This window comes from Mustelus asterias, chromosome 3 (genome assembly GCF_964213995.1).
Source record: "Mustelus asterias chromosome 3, sMusAst1.hap1.1, whole genome shotgun sequence".
Lineage (NCBI taxonomy): Eukaryota > Metazoa > Chordata > Chondrichthyes > Carcharhiniformes > Triakidae > Mustelus > Mustelus asterias.
The window spans coordinates 41,768,555-41,791,069 of record NC_135803.1 but is presented as its reverse complement, the minus strand read 5'-3'; the positions used below and the strand labels follow the sequence as shown (position 1 = coordinate 41,791,069).

Sequence of the window (22,515 nt, the reverse complement as noted above, 5' to 3'; positions counted from 1 at the left end):
ATTTGTTTAAAAATTCACTCTGCACCATTTTAGCAGAGGTGTGAACCCATGAGAAGCAGGAGCTGTATTACTCCAGAGACTTGAGCACAAAGATCTAGGCTAACACTCTAGTGCAGTGCTCTCATAGGTGCCATCTTCAAAATAAGAATTTAAATTGAAGTCCTGTATACTTTCTCAGTGGATATAAAAGATCCCATGGCACTATTTTGAAGAACAGCAAAGGAGTAAGTCCTGAGGTCATAGATAATATCATCCATCAATCAACATCACTAAAACAGAGTATCTGGTCATTATCACATTATTTATGGGAGCTCACTGTGTATTTCCTATAATACAACAGGGACTACGTTTCAAGAGTACTTCATTGACTGTAAAGCACTTTGGGACATCCTAAGGTTTTAAAAGGAGCTATATACACACATAATTTGTTTTTCTTGGAATGGAGTAGCCAAGTGGAAATTCTTTTAAACTTAATCAAAGCTGTATGATTTAACATCAGAAACCTTGTTTGGATGGCATGGTATTGACAATGGAAACATCTCCTAATCAGGTGATACCAGTCCAATGGATTTTGCAGTTTTTCTAGAAGGAAATGACTCCATTATATTTTTTAAGTTATATATTTAAAAACAATCTTTGGCAAAGTTGATCTTGATAAATCTTAGGTAGAACTTGGATTTATGTCATTCTATGGGTCTCACAATGAGCAAAATCTACTTAAATCAGTTTTCTGGTAATATTGATTAAGGGTTATATGCTGGGCAGGTCCTTTTGGAGAGCTCCCATGACTCAGAGCCTTTTATAGTCAGTTGAACAGATGGGGCCTCAATTTAACATCACATCTGAAATTAGCATAGATACACAATTGGCTAACTATTAGAAGATGGAGAGTTGAGATAAGAGGGGCATTTTCAGGATGGCAACCAGTAACTAGCGGACTACCACAGGGATCAGTGCTGGGGCCTCAATTATTTACAATATATATTAATGTTTTGGATAAGGGAAGTGAATGTACTATTGCCAATTTTGCAGATGACAAAAATTGGTGGGAAGGCTAGTGGTGAGGATGACACAATGAGTCTACAGATAGATACAGGCAGGTTAAGTGCAAGGGAAAAACTTGGTAGATGGAATAAGGTTAGAAGATGTGAAGTTATGCACTTTGGTGGGAAGAATAAAGGAGCTGAATATTATTTAAATGGAGAAAGGCTGCAGAAAGCTGCAGCACAAAGGGATTTGGGAGTCCTCATGCATGAATCACAAAAAAGCTGGCATGCAAGTTCAGCAGGTAATGGAGAATGAAAATGGAATGTTAGCCTTTATTTCAAAGGGAATGGAGTATAAAAATAGGAAAGTCTCACTAAAACTATGCAAGACACTAGTTAGACCACACCTGGAATACTGTGAACAATTTTGGCACCCTTATCTAAGAAAGATATTGGGCAGTCCAGAAAAGGTTCACCTGGGTGATCCCGGGTATGGAGGAATTTTCTTTTGAGGAAAGGTTGAATAGGTTGGCCTGTACTCATTGGAGTATTGAAGAATGAGAGGCAACCTTATTGGGATATATAGGATTCTCAGGGGGCTTGACAGGGTAGATGCTGAGAGGTCATTTCCCCTTGTGGAGGAGTCTAGGACTAGAGGGCATAATTTCAGAATAAAGGGTTGTCCATTTAATGCAGAAATTAGGAGAAATTTATTCTCTCAGAGGTAGTGAATCTGTGGAATTCATTACCGCAAAGGGCTATAGAGGCTGGGTTGTTAAATATATTCAAGGCTGAGAGACAGAATTTTAATCAGTAAGGGAATCAAGGATTATGGGGATAAATTGGGAAAACAGAGTTGAGAATTATATCAGATCAGTCATGATCTTATTGAATGGCAGAGCAGACTCAATGGGCCAAATGGCTTACTTCTGTTCCTACGTCTTATGATCTTAAAATTGATGCTTCCAAAATATGCAACATTTCTTCAATGATATAATGAAGTGTCAGCCTTAATTATGTCCTCAAGTTCTGGAGGGGGCTTCAACCCCCAAGCTTCTAACACATGAGGTAGAACGCTATCACTGAGCCAAGCTGAGATTGCAAACTTCGTTTAAACAGTTAAGTCATTGACAAAATGAAACATTTGATTGGAAAATATTTTTTGATGCAACTTGAATAAAAGCACAATCTTAAAAATGTAATTAATTTCCTCCAAAACGCAGCACACTATTCATAAAACTGTTGATCAGCAACATTTACATTGCTCATTTCCCATCATCATTCATGTCTACCTGTTGTATATGTTAAAAGGTACATAAGAGTCACACCCCTTATACATACAAGGTATTAATAAAAAAGGTGACTGAACATTTACATATCCTGTGTACTTTTGGTCTACTAGGTTAATTCTGTACTAATTTATAATTAATTTACCACATGGACTGCAGCGGTTCAAGAAGGTACCACAACCTCCTCAAGGGCAATTAGGGATGGCCAATAAATGCTGGCTTAGCCAGCAACACCCACATCCCATAAATGAATAAAAAATATATAGAAATAATTTTAATTGCCATTTTCAACTAAATAAGAATTGCAGAAATGGTTATTCAATGCAGTAGACCACAAAGCACATTAAAACATGAAGGCTGAAGACCATCTCCAGGGAGCTGATTTACAAATATTGAAGTTATACTGAATATAATACAACTTCAGCGTTAGAATACTAATTAGAGGAACTGAAGTTTTGATTACATCATTTTACACACTAGATTGATTTTCATTCGATACTTAAATCTTTTACAAATCAGCAAAAATCACCTTATTCTAACAGTAAGATCAACAAGCTATGAATTATAATGCTACTATTATGGCATACTTATTGAAATGTAAGCCTTTCTAATAATTAACATGGATACATCAGTAATAATGAATGATAACTGGTATCATTTTTAGCAAGGTGACAAGAAGCAAAAAGACCAATTTTATTCTTTGACACCTTTGAGTTGCTGAACATAAATATAAAGTAAGATTAGTTACCTTTGATATGGTCCTCCTTATTCTTCAAATGTAGTTTATCCACCATGTACCTTAGGATATGCCTATTTTTTTCTGGGAGAGGGGGCAAAAATCAATAGACCAGTGCCCCTTGGAGGGGTTTTATGCTCACTGAAATCATAACAGAGTCAACTAATTTCCCTCAATAGTCTAAAACAAAAAAGGCCTGCCCACAGACCAGTCCTCCCGACTTTGAGACTGAATTGAAGGCATTGTTACTTGGAGAAGAAAACAATAACAAAGTTAAACAACAATAAATACACTTGAAATAAGAGTTAGAAATAGTAGAGGAGGATGTGTACAAGATATGTCTAAGATAAGTTACTTTCAAATAATGAGTAAGATCATCTAGAAGGTAGGTTTGGTCTTACTTTCTTCCTTATGTTTTTCCTTTCCATACCTTACATCCTCAGCCTAACCATCTTCAGCTGCTTTGTCAAAGACTTCCCTGCCATCATAATGTCACATGTTCATTCAACTCTGTACACAATTCCTTTGACAACGAAGCAGTCCGTGCAAGCCCATATGATACTGGACAACATCCAGGTTTGGCCTGACAAATGCCGGTATTACATATCATATAAATGGCAGAAAGTATTATCTTCAACAATAAAATCCAGCCATCTGCCCATGGTACACAGCAGTAGCAAAACTATAACAGAATCCCTACATTATCAATTGCTTGGCTTAAATAGACTAAAGATCAACACAGTGGCGACAAGAGAAGAGCAGAAGTTGGTATACTGCTTTAAGTAGTTTACTTTTTGATCTGTCAAAGGCTATCCACTATCTATCAAGACTCAAAATAGACCACTGATAGACCACTGCGTGGATGTGTGGAGCAGCAGCAAATGCAATAAATACAGCAATTCAGAAGAGAGCAGCCTGCTTGATCAACTACCCTGTCTATGATATCCACTACTGGCTCACTGTGGTTGCAGTATGTACTTCATAACTCACTAAGCTTTACTTTGATAGCACCTCCCAACTCTAGTAAGTTCTACCACCAAGAGCAATGTCATGGGAACATTATCACGTGAAAATTCCTTCCAAAGCACAAGGTATGTCGGTTTGGATATGTATCAAGATAAGAACATAGGAAATAGGAGCAAGGGCATGCTGGTCGGCCCTTCAATCCTGCTCAGTCATTCAAGAAGATCATAGTTGGTCATCTACCTCCATTCTGCCACCCTACACTATCCCTTAACAGCTAAATATTTATCAATTTTGGTCTTGAATATTTTCAATGAACACTCACTGGGGTAGGGAGTTCCTAAAATTCACAACCCTTTTTAGTGATCTCAGTCCTTCAAGATCAAATCCTTATTCTGAGACTTTGATCTCCCTAGTTCGAAACTTTCCAACGAGAGGAATCATCTACCCATCATCTACCCTGTCAAATCCCTTAAAAATTTTACATGTTTCAATTAAATCACTTTTCATTCTTCTTAATTCTAGCGAATGTAGGCTATTCAATATCTCCTCATAGGTTAATTCTCTCAATCTGATAATGTTAGGTCAAAATCCTGAAATTCCCTAATTAACAACCTCATACAAATGCCCAAAAAATATCACCATCCTCAAAAGGCAACAAAGGGTAGGCAATAAATATAACAACTAAAATAATCTTTGTAATTGGGCACAGGATTACTTTAATTTGAGATTAAGGTTGCCTTATGAATCAATTCACAAGACAGTAACTTTGGTTACGAATTCACAGCGTACTATATATTAAAGGTATTACTATTAATCAAATGTATACCCTCAAAAAACAAAATCTAAAATATCACTTTTAATGTTAACTCACAAGGATAGTTGTCATGAACTGGCCTTTTCAGACATAAAGATAAACATTCCAGTCCTTAGCTTTATGAAGTGGTAACCTGAATTTTTATTCTTAGAAGCTAACAATTATCTTGCTTCATATGCTATAAGAATGCTATAAAACATAGAAGCACAGAAAATGTGCCTTTAATCATTGGTGATATTACCAGTTTTGAGGCTTGGATTAAATAAATATTGCAAATATATTTCTTTGAAACATCGTAATATATGATTGTAAAATACAACACCTTGGGTGGAATATTCCCAAAAAAACTAGGGACGCAATCTTACTGGCTCGCCATGTAGATCGTGGGCGAGAATAAAAATTCATATCCTCCTAGCCCTGTTTTGCAGGTGAGATTGGCTTCATATCCAAAAAGGGCATGAAACCTATTAACATAAATGAAATCTAACTTAAAAGGACTTACCTGCTCCCGCATAGCATCCTCTGGCCTCCCGGAATCTTCCCCTTCACTGGCGTGATTCTCGCTGGCAGAATCACTGCTGGACTCCACCAGCAGAGACCAAGCTGCCTGGCCACGCCGGGGAGGACTGGAGGACATTGAAGCCCCTAGGTAGTTGGGGGCGTGGCCAGGCAGTGCCCATCAGGCAGTGGCACCATAGCAGTGCCCATCAGGCAGTGGCACCATTGCAGTGCCTATCAGGCAGGGGCACCATAGCAGTGCCCACCCAGCACCTTGGCAGCGCCCGGTTGGGAACCATAAGTTTGCCAGGGGCAGTGCCAAGTGGTTGGGTCTAAGTGAGGGAGAGGTTATGACGTGGGGGTATGCACAAAGACAGGGGGGTTATGCAATAGGGGGGGGGGCTATGCAAGGTGGGGGATCGTGCAGGGGGTTGGCCCTAGGGGTCCATCAGCAGACTCATCAGGAGGATCCTAATGCAGGCAACCTGTGTTGGTGTTGGGGGAGAACATGCCATTGATAATGAGGGAGGTCCAGTGTCCATCGGCGGGGGGGGGGGGGGCTGCAATGGCGCCCTGAGCAGTCTACAGCTGGATTCACCCCACCCCCCAAACCATTTTCAGACTTCCATGACATTTGGGAAGTTAGCCCCCCTCCCCAACTGTTATTAAGGTGAGAAAACCAAAACAATCCGCGCCAGTCCTTCAGGTGCGCTCCACACCACAGATGTCCCACACTCCGTCACTTTGTGGGAGAGTGGTGAGTTGTGCGCTGGTACTGGGGCGAAGGGGCGCCTAAACATGCAGATGAGCCTGGCTGCAGAGCGCTTGAGCTTTGTTTCACAAGAGCGCCCCAATCTCTCAGTGTACTGGGAGACCCCTTCCTCCCCCTACAGACATCGGGACTCCCCCATCGATGGCATCTTCCCCCAACCTCTCCCTGATATGGTCAGCGGCATTGGGGCCCTCCAGATGGGTTCCCCTCCCCAATCCCTGACACGTCCCCTCCACGCCTGTCCCCTGACATGCACCCCCATCATGACCCACTTCATGCTCCACCTTTGCATGAACCGCCCCCCCCCCACAAAAATACTTGACTTCCACTGCACACGACCCTTTCCCCCAACATAGCCCATACCCCCACTCAGGCCCCATCCCCTTGGCACTGCTCCGGCACACTGGCAGTTCCCAGCTGACACTGCTAGGGTGCCTGGTGGGCACTGCCAGGGTGTCTAGTGGACACCACCATGTCACCGATGGCTTGGGGGCTTCAATGGCCTCCAAGCCCCCTGGTATGGCCATTGCGCCTGCTCTCTGCTTGTGGAGTGATTCGCGCCCATGTGAGATTTCGCCGGAGAGGTGGGAACATTCCGGGATGAGGAACGATTGTGCGCTGAATTCGCTACTGCAATTGGGGTCCAGTCAATTTCATGCTAATCAGTCTCACACCCTTTCTGGCTGCGGTCCGGCTTGTGCCATGAGAAAGAAGCTTGGACAATTGCAAAACATTTGGCACCAGGCGGCGAACCAATTTTTTGGCCTGCGCACTATTTCCTGGAATAGGTGCGATCTGCGCCAGGTGCAGCAAGGTCGAAAACTCACCTCTCATGAATCCAATGTCATCCATTTGGTGCTGAATGTTTTGAGGGTATTTTCTACACTAACCACAACAGGAGAAAACCTCTATTTGACAATTTGTTTCTCTTAATTAAACCATGTCCGCCAGATCATGGAAGGGATAGGTTTAATTGGCATTCTAAGACAATTAATCCAGTTTTTAGGAAGAAGCAGGTGGAAAATGGATCAGTTTTTGGTTGTTGGCTATTTAAAACAAACCATTTTATATGATGCAGAAGTTATATAACATCCTTCGAGAAGCTCACAATACTTGTTGGCAAAATTTTATGAACCAATCACAACAAAGGCACAAGTAGCACAGTTCAGCACCGATACAGACCTGATATTAGTTTTTAAAATCTTATGTAAAAGAAGCTGATCCTCCACTCAGATGTAAAGAACGGCTCAAAGCTATTCATAAAAATCTTTTTCACAAATACTATGACACCAATCATTGTGAGAGAAATATTAATAAGATCAGGAAACAAATCTATGATGTGGAAGAAAAGATGAAGCAGAAGTAGAAGCTGGCTTTCCACTGAAAGGAGTGTAAACCTTTTCTTACAATACTCTTGCATTTCTTCAAACTACTTCCCAAAGAGGGGGTTTCTCGTTATTGGGAAATCTGTAAAAACTTACAGAAGGTTGATAATTCCAATGCTTCCAAGACTGAGATGTTCAGGTAGAAATATGCCTTGCGTAGTTCCACAAAACAGGCAGAGAATCATTCACCTGTTACATGTTATTCCCATTTCTCATAGAGGCATAACCCAGTAAATTTTTCTGACCTAAGAACTGCGATTACCACAATTCACAATCTTGACTCAAACATATCTTTGAACACTACTGATCTACCTGACATTTATGGATTTAAAAAACCCTTGGCATTGGGATAATGTACAACCCAAGAAATAGAAGCAGAAGTAGGCCACCTGGCCCTTGATGTTCCACTGACTTTAACGGAACTGAATATGGGGGTGGGTGCATAAAATGTAACCCATGTGATACCACCCAGGACAAATTTCTAACCTGTGTCATGAAATTGTAGGTTTACCAAACAAGGGCAGGCTCAAAATCAATAGTATTTGGATCTACCTATGGGGATGCAAAGAAACAATTTACTCTCAGGTCTTCTCATTGCTTTGTAAATCAGAAGACAATAGATAACAAGAACCTCAAAAACTTGAAGTAAATGAGATGTAATAGACTGAACTACTGCGACAGTATGAAATATATTGGAGCAGCAGCTGAAACCAATATGAAATTTGTGAAGCCAACATCCACCAATCAAGCAATTTTTTCCATGACAAATGGCTGTTGTATTTGTCAGACAGCATACTATAGCTGATTTTGGTTTCTATTGTCTGGGAGCTTTTACTTCAACTTAAACATTTCTTCAAGGTAGAGATTCCGATAACCTGACAACACTTCCCTCCCTGTGACCCTCTAACACTGGGAAGCATGACATTATCAAGGGACCCTTCCAATTCACACAGTGCCCTACCTTGGAAAGATACTGCTGTTCCTTCATATCAATCTTGGAATTTCCCAACCAACATCAAAGGAGAAGGCCTTCTCAAGGCAACTAGGGATAGATTGGAAAAGAAGATTGGAAAACAGCCAATGTGACACCCTTGTTCAAAAAGGGAGAAAGGCAGAAGGCAGGGAACTATAGGCCAGTTAATTTAACATCTATTCTTGACAAGACACTGGAGTCAATAATCAAAGAGGAAATGGCTAATCAGTTAGGAAAGCTGAATATAATCAAACCTAGTCGACATGGTTTTATGAAAGGTAAATCATGTTTGACAAATTTGCTCAAATTCTTTGCGGATGTAAAGGGGGAGTAGGTAGAGGGCAACTGATAGACGTAATGTATTTAGATTTCCAAAAGGCATTTGGCAAGATGCCACATGAGGGGCTGGTGTATAAAGTAATCATTAGAAGTATTTAAAGTGGAGGTGGATATATATTTGATAGATCAAGGAATAGATGGCTATGGGGAAATGGGACAGAAAAAGAGTTGAGGCCGGCATAGATCAGCAATGATCATATTGAATGGTGGGGCAGGCATCAAGGACCAGGTGGCCTACTTCTGTTATATTTCTTGGGTTGTACATTGTCCCAATGCCAAGGGTTTTTAAAATCCATAAATGTCAGGTAGATCAGTAGTGTTCAAAGATATGTTTGAGTCAAGATTGTGAATTGTGGTAATCGCAGTTTTTAGGTCAGAAAAATTTACTGGGTTATGCCTCTATGAGAAATCAAATCAAAAATGCTTTGAAATTGTTAACTGGAAATTGTTGCAGATAGTCCAAAACTACATTGCACTGGATACCGACTTCTTCTGACATTAAGGTGTTAATGAACAAACTAGGGAAAAATGTCTCAACTGAAAATGATTACTGGCTTCCTTTTCAGTCTAACAGACATCCCTACAACCAATGCTCTTAAAACTGGTCACAATTAAGTTCAAAAGTCTTCTTTGAAAGACAGAACTTTCTCAGGCATTACTTAGCTATGTTTCTCTTTACAATTAGATTTCAGAGATCCTGATTCTTAAGATCTCCCAATGAATGAAAAATTATTCAAGCTTTTTCTGTCTTCATGGAGAATGATCCACTACTGCACACTCAAAGTTTGCACCCTAGTATGGGGATGAATATCAGCATACTTGTCATGTGAAAGGTTCCATTGAAGATATCTGAGATAAAAACTGAACCAAAGTTTCAAAAGTTGGAACTGTTTAATTACAAAGCAGAAAATACTTTACAAAAGCCTTTCCTAATGACAGGGTAAAAAAAAAGTCTGAGGCTGCTGCCAGAAATGAAGGAAATACAGCGCTCAGAATGGCTCTCTATGCAATGTGCACTTATTGATGGGAGTGCGGGTTGGGGGGCTGGTGGAGATAAAAGATTTCAAAACTCTCAAGAGGGCACTGTTCCAATGATTGACTGCTGGCTGGATGATAGGCCTGTCCTAAGGTATGTAGAGGATGAACGCATGAGGAAGAATCACCTTTGTCTGTAGACAGTAAAAGAAACAACTGATATTTAGATGCCTATCAGCGAAACAAAATTTATTTAGGTTTCTATGTTTAGAGGTGAAATATCTATTTACTTTTTTCAAAATTATGATGGTTATAACAGAAAGTAGATGTTGTACAAAACTTAACACACTAAAAATCCTGTTATTGAATTCTTAGTTGTGAGCATACATACGAAAGTGAATTGGATTTCTGGGCCTCGGCTAGCCGCAGTCTCTTGGCATGGTTCTTTCCTTGATAATGTGCCTGTGCCACAGCTGGGGAACTAAAAGAGGCATCGCAGAGTTTGCAGTAATCATTTGCTGTGGCCAGTATCACACGACCTGCTGTCTTGGAGGACCCTGACTGAATGGAAAATAACATTCATCAATAATTCACAAACATAAAGGTGGCAAGTGATGAATGTTAAGTCTACAGAGAGATCCTGTACATAAAAGAAAAAACACAATCATTGTTATTCCTTACTCTCGTGTTGCATTGATAACAAAGACCAAATGAGGCAACATTCAAGTATTCTAGTTATTGAAAATTAGTGATGTTTGCAGAATTAGGTACTGTAAATGCAACTGCATTATCACTTTTGTGTCAATATGCAACCACTTTTGATAACAAAAGTATGCGATTCTATCATAATATGTGAAATATAACTCCGGTTTGTGTCAAGTCCAAAGTGCAACAATGGGCTCTCTGGGGACAAGTTGGATTAATTCCTCTTGTTTTAGGAATGTGTATCCAGTTCACCTCCTTTTATTTAGCATATTCCAATTTAAAATTTTAGCAGCACATAGTATTCATATTCTAGCAACAGTACATTCTTGTTACTTTTAGTTTGTCTTAAAATAATGTTGTATTGAATACAAAGCTGGGTCTACACCAGCAGAGCAGCCACCACTGTCAGAATGCTCTCCCTGAACTTTCAAAGAGTGCAGTATTTCTGAACGTTGCTTTTGACAAGTTTTGAACAGTGAGCTGTGGCGTACTACTTCCCAGCGAGATGTCACAGGCAAGCTACTTTGATGGAGGTTTTGGCCAGTGGCAGGATATCTGAAATGTTCAATTATCAGTCCACTCTTGATATTCATTTTTGCTAATAAACAAAGGACTGGAGCTTTCTCATAATTTGCTAGTGGATATCTTCTATTAGCTTGAATATAGCATATCAAATTTCAGAGATGCAAAGCTGGTCTGCAGGAATGGACGTGGAAGGTGAATTTCCTGAAAATTACAGTCTGTGCCATTTTCCATAAAAGGTAAGCAAAAGGACAGATGTGAGGATGAATTGCTGTCAAACCCATCAGACAAGAAAAGGATCATAACTGACATCCTACCGTAATCCCAAGGCCCTATTCCTGGCCCTATCCTGTCCAGTGGCAGTGGGTTAGTGTGGTGGGAGTGCAGGGGCAGTGAAGCAAGAGAGATTAAAATTGAGACCAGCACAATAGATTTTTCAAAAGATAAATAAATAGACCAATTTTTTATAAAATTGAATTAAAGCTTATTGCTTACTTCAGCATGTAGTGCACTAGGTGTTTTTTTTTAATTCAGACATTAAACTAAAGTCTATTCTTTTAGCTGGATGTGCAAAGGCCAATATTTTTTTTCTCTCAAGAAGTGGAGGAAGTTCTTCCATCATCCTGGCCAACATTCAGATTTAATAAACACTAGTATAAGATTAGTCATACATCTTATTACTGTTTCTGGGATCTCATTCATCCATTTACAAAACAATACTGATCTCCCTTCAAAGATAATTCAAACCAAGGTCTTTCTGCTTATTCACATGAGAAGGGAGTTACTCGTGGGCAATAACTTTGTCAGAGTGATAATCAGCATCGGATTGCCATTCTGTGCCCAATTACATACAATAAATTTCTTCCGTGCCTATCTCGCTTGACCTTCCAACTCAGACCAGGTAAGATCCAGGCAGCATGGACGTCCAGCTCTGTAAGTGAAGAAGGACACAACCCTTTTTTACAGTACCAGCTGTGGTAAATAAGCTAAGTGGATAGGTCGATTCGGGGGGGGGGGGGTTTAAAGTCTGTACAATAGTTACCCTGAAGTTAGAAAAGCTTTTCATTCTTTTAACTTTTCCTGAGTAAATATTGGTGTAGCCTTGTTGGAATCATCTGACTTAAATTTGCATTTTTGGACGGTTCCCAGCATGGAGCAATTGCCCTAAGGAGGTTTGTGCTCCTGGGCAATTACTGTGCAAACCCTTACCTGTGAAGATTCTTGTGGTTTTATTCTCTTAGCTGGTAACACGGATTTCAAACTTTGTCTACTTCAAACAAAAGCTTACTGGTCCTGAACCAGATGATTACACACTTGAAATGCAAGTTCATTCATTTTTGAAAATATCATAGAATCCCGACAGTGCAGAAGAAGGCGATTCGGCCCATCGAGTCTGCACTGACAACAATCCCACCCAGGCCCTAGCCCTGTAACCCCACATATTTACCCCACTAATCCTCTAACCTACACATTCCAGGACAATTTAGCATGGCCAATCAATCTAACCTGCACATTTTTGGACTTTGGGAGGAATTCGGAGCATCCAGAGGAAACCCACGCAGACACGGGGAGAACATGCAAACTTCACACAGACAGTGACCCAAGCCGGGAATCGACCCCGAGGCAGCATTGCTAACCACTGTGCCACCTTGCCGCTATACCATCATAAGAAGGTATATTCTACACAATGCAGATTAATGCTGATTGCCTAAACTTCTGTCCATAAATGAAGCAAGCAACTGCCAGACGGATGACTGCCCTTGGTCTTGCATGCATTGAACACTAAAGATCTGTAAGTGCCACCAGAAAAAAAACTACCAAAAATTCATGTAAAGTTTTGGCACCATTTCCTGAGACAACTAAGGGAGATACTCTGAAGTATAAAAGTTTTACACATGGTCAAAGGAATGCCCATCCTATCCTAGTGTCAAACCATGCCAAATTAATCTCCATTACAAGTGAAGCATTTTAACACTAGAAAGCCAAACGAATAGCAGTCTATTTGAAAAGTTAAATACACATTTGGAAATCATAGTTTAAATGTTTGGACAATTTCTAAAAGTTGGAAATATTCTATAACGTTGTTACCAGATGACTAACTATTTAATTTTTCATAACCTTGGACAGCCATTGATATGTAGAATTTGAATTTTCCAGAGGTGATTGAAAGGCTGCAATGATTGTCAAGTTAATTGTCAGCATGGCGGACAATACTAAGCAAGTTAACATTGAGCAGGAAGTCCCAACAACACCACTACTTTATTTGTGAAGTTTACTCACAGAAGTTGGGAGTAAATCCTTTCCTCAAATGTTTACAAAATTCTCTAGTCATAGAATCCCTACAGTGCAGGAGGTGGCCATTCGGCCCATTGAGTCTACACCAACCACAATCCCACCCAGGCCCTATTCCTGTAACTCCACACATTTACCTGTTAATCCCCTGACATGAGGGTCAATTTTGCCTGGCCAAACAACCTAACGCACACATCTTTGGAGTGTGGGAGGAAACCGGAGCACCCAGAGGAAACCCATGCAGACACGGGGAGAATGTGCAAACTCCACACAGACAGTGACCCGAGGCCGGAATTGAACACGGGTCCCTGGCGCTGCGAGTGCTAACCACTGTACCACTTGCCAATTTGTCAAGGCTTTGTTTTAGAAAATTTATGCTCTTTGAGATCTGGTGTGGAGTCTCTTCCACTTTGAAATGAACTGTGCTTTCCATTAAAGTATGCTTGCCTGATGCACATTGGCAGGCCAGGCTATGTTAGGTGCCATGCTGAGAAATGCTTTGAGGCTCTGTTGACATGTTTGTAAGTATCTCCAGTATCTCTTCCATCTCTTCCTCAGAGATGTTTCCTTCATAAAGGGTCTCTTTAACAGCTTTGTGATTCATAGGGAAAAATGGAACTAAACTAGGCATACCCTGTACAACTAAGAGCCTCTTCAACACCACCCCCAATTGCTGCAACGGTTTTGCAATTGCTATAAAGTTGTCCTGACGAACAATGTTAACCTGCACTCCTTTACTGTCAATAAGCAGCCACAGCTTTTGTTTAAAGTGCTTGCTGAATAAAATCTTCTTTCAAAAGTTAAGTTAGCTGGATTCTTTCACGCGGCCAAAAGGATTCTACCTAGGTTGAACAACTTGCACATTTAGCACATAAGGTATCCACTTATGAGGAATCCACAACAGATTATGCAGCTATGTGAATGTTGTCACTGTAATTGAGTAAAGTGATCCGTTTTTCCAAACAGATTTAGCAGGGGCACAGCAATATGTGTGTAAGAAAGTCCTTAAGATTCAGGCTGTTCTTATTCCAAGCAAGACTCCCAGGTTTTACATTTTACCTCATCTTTACATTGTTGCATGCATCTTGAGTAGCCGATAGATAGCAATAGTTAAGTATCAGCCTTGGTCCATTGGCTGTTCTGTCTGGAGACAATACACATCTCTTTGGCCTGTGTTGGATGCTCCCTCCACCCGCATTGTCTGTGCCTTTGGGACCTGGCTGGCTGTAGAGATTTGCATTCTAATTAGTATTCTGTAACTTGATTTCTGTGTCTGTGCACTGTTGGAGAACAGATATCCACTCCATCTGACGGAGGAGCTGTGCTCCGAAAGCTTATGGTATTTGCTACCAAATAAACCTGTTGGACTTTAACCTGGTATTGTGAGACTTCTTACCATTGGTCTGAAGTCAGGGGTTCAAGCTCCACTCCAGAGATTTGGCCACATAATTTATGCTGATGCTTCACTGTGGTACTGAGGAGGTATGTGAAAGGTAAAGTCACCGTAGTCCCAGTTTACCATAGGCTGACTGACTGGTGATGATTTAACCTGAGGATCACCACACCTCAGGTAAGCAGCAAGGTTGAATAACCTCATGAATAACCGCAGACGGTACAGGAATTGAACTCTTACTGTTAGCTTTGTCCTGCATCACAAACCAGCTGTCTAGCCAACTGAGCTAACCGACCCCGATGAAGAAGTATGTACTATACTGCTAGAGGTACTGTTTATCAGCAGAGACATTAAATTGAAGCCCAATCTGTTGTCTGGTGTAAAAAAATCCCATGGTGCTTTGAAGAGTTGAATCTTGCAACCAACGTCACTAAAAATTAGAATATCAAGTTTCTTCCTGATGTCTCATTTTAATGCCAATGCAAATTGCTAAGAATTTGCAAGAGTACAAATAAGTCATTCCCCCCCCCCCACCCTAAATTAGATGTTGCTCTAAAGTTAGCAGTTTGTCTGAGCTGTTAACCAGGATTAATACAAGACACATGTAAATGGCTGCTTGTATTTGTTGCTGATCACACTATCTGCTGATATCACTAAATGCTGATCAGAAACTCATCTGTACATGTTAGATAATTTAACACCTAATACAACATTGGCTCTCCAGTGCTTTGGGATATCCCGAGTATATGAACGGTGCTAAATGCAAGTTCTTTATTTTCAAAGTTGCAGTGAGTGCTGGAAAATTGACTACATCATTGCATACAGTTAAAATTAAATGACAATGGTGACAATTGAATTATACAAGCTTTGCAAGAAACAAATATTATAATTTTCAGTCATTTTTCCAGATCCGGATGTTCTTACTATCAGCATATATTTACATTACCTGGGAGGCTGGTGGATGGAGTTGCGTGCTTGGCTGATCTACAAAATGAGTCACTTTGGGAGCAGCCACACACTGATGCCCAGCATAATAATTACGAAGTTTCTTTGAGTGGTTTTTACCCTAAGAAAAACAAATTTTTAAAAATTATTTGGGTAGAGAGAACAGACATTTATATATTGTGACACTATACTCACAAAAATATCTTCACCTGTATATAGCGAAACATAGTTGGCACCCCACACAAGAAATAAATACTGTGTTACCTCTGTCATCTTTGCCCTGCTTTCATGTAGCCCTTAGGCCTATGCCAAATTTCTACAGACACTTTCTCCATATTTTCATACCCTCCTGACGCTTATCTCAAATTGTCTCCAAAATGCATTTTAAAAAGTCAAATTATGGGAAGCTATGAAAACGTTTCTTATATCATTAAAATAAAGTAATTGTCAGGTTGATACTTGTCCAAACTGCTGAGTTCAGATAAAACTGTATGTTTCTGTCACCACAGATGTTGCCTGGCCTGCTGAGTATTTTCAGAATTTTCTGCTTTTATTATTAATGTGCAGTAAAATTTGCTTACAGAAAAATGCCTTCAGGATAATTTTCATGATGAAATATCAGAAATGAAAGTACATGCTAAGTGTGATTTATAGTTATAAAGTACATCCACAATTCTGATATACATTTCCACTAGGTTAGGCTTCCTGCTCGCAGCACAAAGTCAGATCACTGCCTTTTGCATTTAAGAACATAAGAACATAAGAAATAGGAGCAGGAGTAGGCCATCTAGCCCCTCGAGCCTGCCCCGCCATTCAATAAGATCATGGCTGATCTGACGTGGATCAGTACCACTTACCCGCCTGATCCCCATAACCCTTAATTCCCTTACCGATCAGGAATCCATCCATCCGCGCTTTAAACATATTCAGCGAGGTAGCCTCCACCACCTCAGTGGGCAGAGAATTCCAGAGATTCACCACCCTCTGGGAGAAGAAGTTCCTCCTCAACTCTGTCTTAAACCGACCCCCCTTTATTTTGAGGCTGTGTCCTCTAGTTTTAACTTCCTTACTAAGTGGAAAGAATCTCTCCGCCTCCACCCTATCCAGCCCCCGCATTATCTTATAAGTCTCCATAAGATCCCCCCTCATCCTTCTAAACTCCAACGAGTACAAACCCAATCTCCTCAGCCTCTCCTCATAATCCAAACCTCTCATCTCCGGTATCAACCTGGTGAACCTTCTCTGCACTCCCTCCAATGCCAATATATCCTTCCTCATATAAGGGGACCAATACTGCACACAGTATTCCAGCTGCGGCCTCACCAATGCCCTGTACAGGTGCATCAAGACATCCCTGCTTTTATATTCTATCCCCTTCGCAATATAGGCCAACATCCCATTTGTCTTCTTGATCACCTGTTGTACCTGCAGACTGGGCTTTTGCGTCTCATGCACAAGGACCCCCAGGTCCCTTTGCACGGTAGCATGTTTTAATTTGTTTCCATTGAGATAGTAATCCCATTTGTTATTATTTCCTCCAAAGTGTATAACCTCGCATTTCTCAACGTTATACTCCATTTGCCATATCCTCGCCCACTCACTCAGCCTGTCCAAATCTCTCTGCAGATCTTCTCCGTCCTCCACACGATTCACTTTTCCACTTATCTTTGTGTCGTCTGCAAACTTCGTTACCCTACACTCCGTCCCCTCCTCCAGATCATCTATATAAATGGTAAATAGTTGCGGCCCGAGTACCGATCCCTGCGGCACGCCACTAGTTACCTTCCTCCAACCGGAAAAACACCCATTTATTCCGACTCTTTGCTTCCTGTCGGATAGCCAGTCCCCAATCCACTTTAACACACTACCCCCAACTCCGTGTGCCCTAATCTTCTTCAGTAGCCTTTTATGGGGCACCTTATCAAACGCCTTTTGGAAATCCAAAAACACCGCATCCACCGGTTCTCCTCCATCAACCGCCCTAGTCACATCTTCATAAAAATCCAACATGTTCGTCAAGCACGACTTTCCCCTCATGAATCCATGCTGCGTCTGATTGATCGAACCATTTCTATCCAGATGCCCTGCTATCTCCTCTTTAATAATGGATTCCAGCATTTTCCCTACTACAGACGTTAAGCTGACCGGCCTATAGTTACCCGCCTTTTGTCTCCTTCCTTTTTTAAACAGCGGCGTAACATTAGCCGTTTTCCAATCAACCGGCACTACCCCAGAATGCAACGAGTTTTGATAAATAATCACTAACGCATCCACTATTACCTCTGACATTTCTTTCAATACCCTGGGATGCATTCCATCCGGACCCGGGGACTTATCCACCTTCAGTCCCATTAGTCTACCCAGCACTGCCTCTCTGGTAACATTAATTGTATTAAGTATTTCTCCTGCTGCCAACCCTCTATCGTTAATATTTGGCAAACTATTTGTGTCCTCCACCGTGAAGACCGACACAAAAAACTTATTTAAAGACTCAGCCATATCCTCATTTCCCACTATTAACTCCCCCCTCTCGTCCTCCAAGGGTCCAACATTCACTCTAGCCACTCTATTCCTTTTTATATATTTATAAAAACTTTTACTATCATTTTTTATATTAATTGCTAGCCGAGCTTCATAGTCTATCCTTCCTTTCTTTATCGCTTTCTTAGTCTCTCTTTGTTGTTTCTTAAATTTTTCCCAATCACTTGTTTCTCCACTATTTTTGGCCACTCTGTACGCAGCTGTTTTTATTTTAATACTCTCCTTTATTTCCTTCGTTATCCACGGCTGGTTCTCCCTTTTCTTACAATCCTTGTTTTTTGCTGGAATATATTTTTGCTGAGAACTGAAAAGGATCTCCTTAAAAATCCTCCACTGTTCCTCAGCTATCCTACCTGCCAGCCTGCTCTCCCAGTCTACCTTAGCCAATTCATCCCTCATCCTATCATATTTCCCTCTGTTCAAACAGAGGACACTGGTTTGGGACCAAACTTTCTCCTCTTCCATCTGAATCAGAAATTCGACCATATTGTGGTCACTAGACCCAAGAGGGTCCTTCACAATAAGATCCTTAATTCTACCTACCTCGTTACACAATACCAGATCCAAAATAGCTCGTTCCCTCGTCGGTTCCGTAACATGCTGTTCAAGGAAACTATCCCGACAGCATTCTAAGAACTCTTCCTCCATTCCACCCTTACCGACTTGAGTCTGCCAGTCAATGTGCATGTTGAAGTCCCCCATGATTATTGCCGTTCCGTTTTTACACGCATCCCTTATCTGCTTGTTTATAGCCCTCCCTACCTCAACATTATTATTTGGGGGCCTATATACCACACCTACTAGTGTCTTTCTCCCTCTACTATTCCTCATCTCTACCCATAATGATTCCACGTTTTGTTCCTCAGAGCCTATGTCATCCCTCAGTACTACCCTGATATTATCTCTTATTAATAGCGCGACCCCACCACCTTTTCCTTCCTGTCTATTCTTCCTAAACGCCTGATACCCCTGGATATTCATCTCCCAGTCCTGGTCACCTTTCAGCCACGTTTCTATAATGGCCACTAGATCGTACCCACTCGTGCTGATTTGCACCATCAACTCATTTACCTTGTTCCGAATGCTTCGTGCATTCAGGCAAAGTGTCCTTATTCCAGCTTTTATCTGGACCCGCTTTGATGAGTCGCGAACACCCTCTCCCTCTACTCCCTTATCTAAATTACCGCCTTCATTCACTTGCACCCTCTCCTCTACCATTAATTTTGTAATTCCCCTTACCCCTGCATCCTCCACCCCATCAATTAGTTCCTTGATCCTAGTCAACTCTTCTAGCTCCCCTCCCCCCAACCTATCTAGTTTAAATTCTCCCCAGTAACCTTAGCCAACCTACCGGCCAGGATGTTGGTCCCCATGTGATTCAAGTTCCACCCGTTTTTTGTATACAGATCACCCCTGCCCCTAAAGAGGTCCCAATGGTCCAGGAACCTGAATCCCTGCCCCCTGCACCAGTCCCTCAGCCACACATTCATCTTCCACCATTTCATCAATCACAATTTATGACTCAGCATTAGTATCACTGCTGTGGAAAACCTCATTGATGGTCAATTAATTTCTAAATGAGAAACAATATAAAGTTAACATAAAATAAAAATAGAAGGTAACTGATAAAATTTAAAATCTTTAACAACCATTTTGAGCATAGGAATACTGTTCTAGTATTTTTCAGGTTACTATACAATAGAATGTATAGTTGATGACATGAAGACTATTTGGCCTCCTTATTGTAAATTCAAACAGAAAGCATCAGGATTTGCATAATATAGTTCTTTCACTAGGCTTGTTTAGGAATCCCTCCACTACTTAAGAATGCAAACTGACTTCTTCCATGCTGACACTTTTGCTATTGAGAACAAACTTAGGTAATGCTGTTCAAAATATCTGCTTTTTTTTTTAAACAGTAGCATTTCAACTAACCATGAACTTGCAGCACAATAGAAATAATTTAAGATTCTTCGGCAATTGAGTGATTTAAAATTGTCAAATGTGAAGATAAGTAAAGCTCTTTCAACAATAAACCCATATTTGCAACAAATAGTAATGTGAATTGCTGCACAATTGCAATGACATTTATGTTTAATATAATAACATTTTCTTATGCCCTTTTCAATAAAGTACACCATTACATCCAGTTCTCATGGATGAAGCCAGCCAGGCTGCCAAAGCAGTGGGAATCACTGTAATCTCAGGCTTCCCACAAGTGCAGGACTGCACACATGTGAGCTTCAGAGCTCCCTGGCAGTAGCTGGTAATAGTTATCAATAGAAAAGGATTCTACTCACTCTGCATGCAGCTGATATGATCACTGAAAGCAGATATGCAGATTTGTGTGAGGTACCCTGGCAGCTTGCATGTCTCTTACATCTTGAATCACTCACAGCTGCCCCAGTGCTTTGAGGGCCCTCACTGATAAGGGATACACCCAAAAGACGTGGCTAATAACGGGTTCAATTCCGGCTTCTGTCTGTATCTGGAGAACCAGTGGACGTGATTTATTTAGATTTTCAGAAGGCCTTTGACATAGGAGACTGTTAAATAAGTTAGGTGCCCATGGTGTTAAGGGTAAGATCCTGGCATAGATAGAGGATTGGCTGACTGGCAGAAGGCAGAGAGTGGGGATAAAGGGGTCTTTTTCAGGATGGCAGCCGGTGACTAGTGGTGTGCCTCAGGGGTCAGTGCTGGAACCACAACTTTTCACAATATACATTAACGAGTCTGGATGACCCTTCATCAGGGCTAAGGGCAAAGAAAATCAGAAAAGATTTTACATTCCCTTTGTCCTTTTACAGTCCCCACCTCCTCATAGTATAAATCCTTTCTGATTTTCTTTAACTCTGACGAAGGGTCCTCCAGACTCGAAACGTTAGCTCTATTCTCTTTTCACAGATGCTGTCAGACCTGCTGAGATTTTCCAGTATTTTCTGTTTTTTTGTCAATAAATAGGAGTCTGACATAAGTGCCCTTGTTATCCAGATGTTCCAGGGTTGAGCGTAGGGCCAGGGAGATGGCGTCAGCAGTGAAACAGTTGCAGTGATAGGCGAACTTTAATGGGTCCAGGCAAATGGGAGATCGGAGTTGATGCGTGTCACAACTAACCTTGAGAGATCAACTTATCGATATATAAATTCACTTCTAGCATTTCACATACATGCCACCAGCACAACTGCAAGAAATTCACTCCAAGATGAATGTAACGAGCAGATTTGAAGAATAGTTCCAAAGTGCAGCTTGGTATTTAGTTGTGCATGTTCACATACGTTTGGATATCAGGCAAGACTTAATTCACAGTGCCTTAACTGGATTACACTTATTTTTAGAACCAATGAAGGTTTTAACTTAAATATACAAATCGACATTGGCAGAAGTAATTTTGAGTGTCAAGAAAAGTAGCTAAGCAAAAACAATAACTTCCAAGATGCTGGATGATGGTATTCACAGTTCCAGGTTAGGATTTAATCTAGATTTTCCAATTGCTGTTATTTTTATATTGCCATTCAACCATTTATTTTAAATAATAATACTAATGAGAAAATTTAGGCTTAGCATTTTGTCATACAAATTCACCTATAATTATTTTTAATAGTGTGATTCAAAATAATGCAAAACGCATACTTCCTTGCTGATCCACTCACCTGATAATGTGCCTGTGCTTGCTGTGTTGAATTCAGGGATACATTGCACAATTTACAAAGTAGTGGCCGACAGAGATCTGCTAAAATGGGATCTTGGTCTGCGTCAAAGGATGGTACTTTTTCTTGTGGTGACAGAACAAGCTCTGACTGAGACGGTTTGAACATCTGTGTAGGTAACAACTGGGAGGATGGTGGCATCATTGCAGATGAGGTAGACTGAAGATTTTGTGGTTGCTTTAAGAGCAGAGGTTCGATAGCAAGAGGCTGCAATGTCTGGGATAGAGTTGTGTGGCGATATGGCTGTTGGCACATTGTTGATCCAGAAGGAGACTTTATCTTCGTTTCTGGGGCTAAGCAAAAGAATAAAATTAAAAGCTTACAATATGCTATGTATTTGCACTCACTTCCTGTCTGATAAAAGGTTAATATCCTGAAAAGTTAACTGTTTCCCTCTCGACTGATGCTGCCTAACCTGCAGCATTTCCAGCATTTTCTATTCTTATTTTAGATTTCCAATATCTACAGGATTTTGATTTTGCACACCTTCTTTGCATCACTTGACTGCTGTTGCATTTTATTGCCAATTTTATAAATTACAAATAAGAATTTATAATAATTTATAATTTTCTATTACACTGACTGCCCAACCTCCAGTATTATATAGAAGCTTTCTAGTCTATATACCAGATTAGCCACCAACCTAACTTTTTAACCTGCGATCCTTTTGAACAGCA

General features: G+C 40.7%; 1 protein-coding gene across 1 annotated transcript in view; it reads right to left on the bottom strand.

Moving 5' to 3' along the window:
* The window catches only part of zmat3 (zinc finger, matrin-type 3), a 34,949-nt gene that overhangs the window by 9,018 nt on the left and 3,416 nt on the right, over positions 1-22,515 (bottom strand). Inside the window, 3 exon segments of the mRNA XM_078208050.1 lie at positions 10,125-10,294; positions 15,592-15,711; positions 21,782-22,188. Coding sequence (XP_078064176.1) covers positions 10,125-10,294; positions 15,592-15,711; positions 21,782-22,188 — 697 coding nt within the window.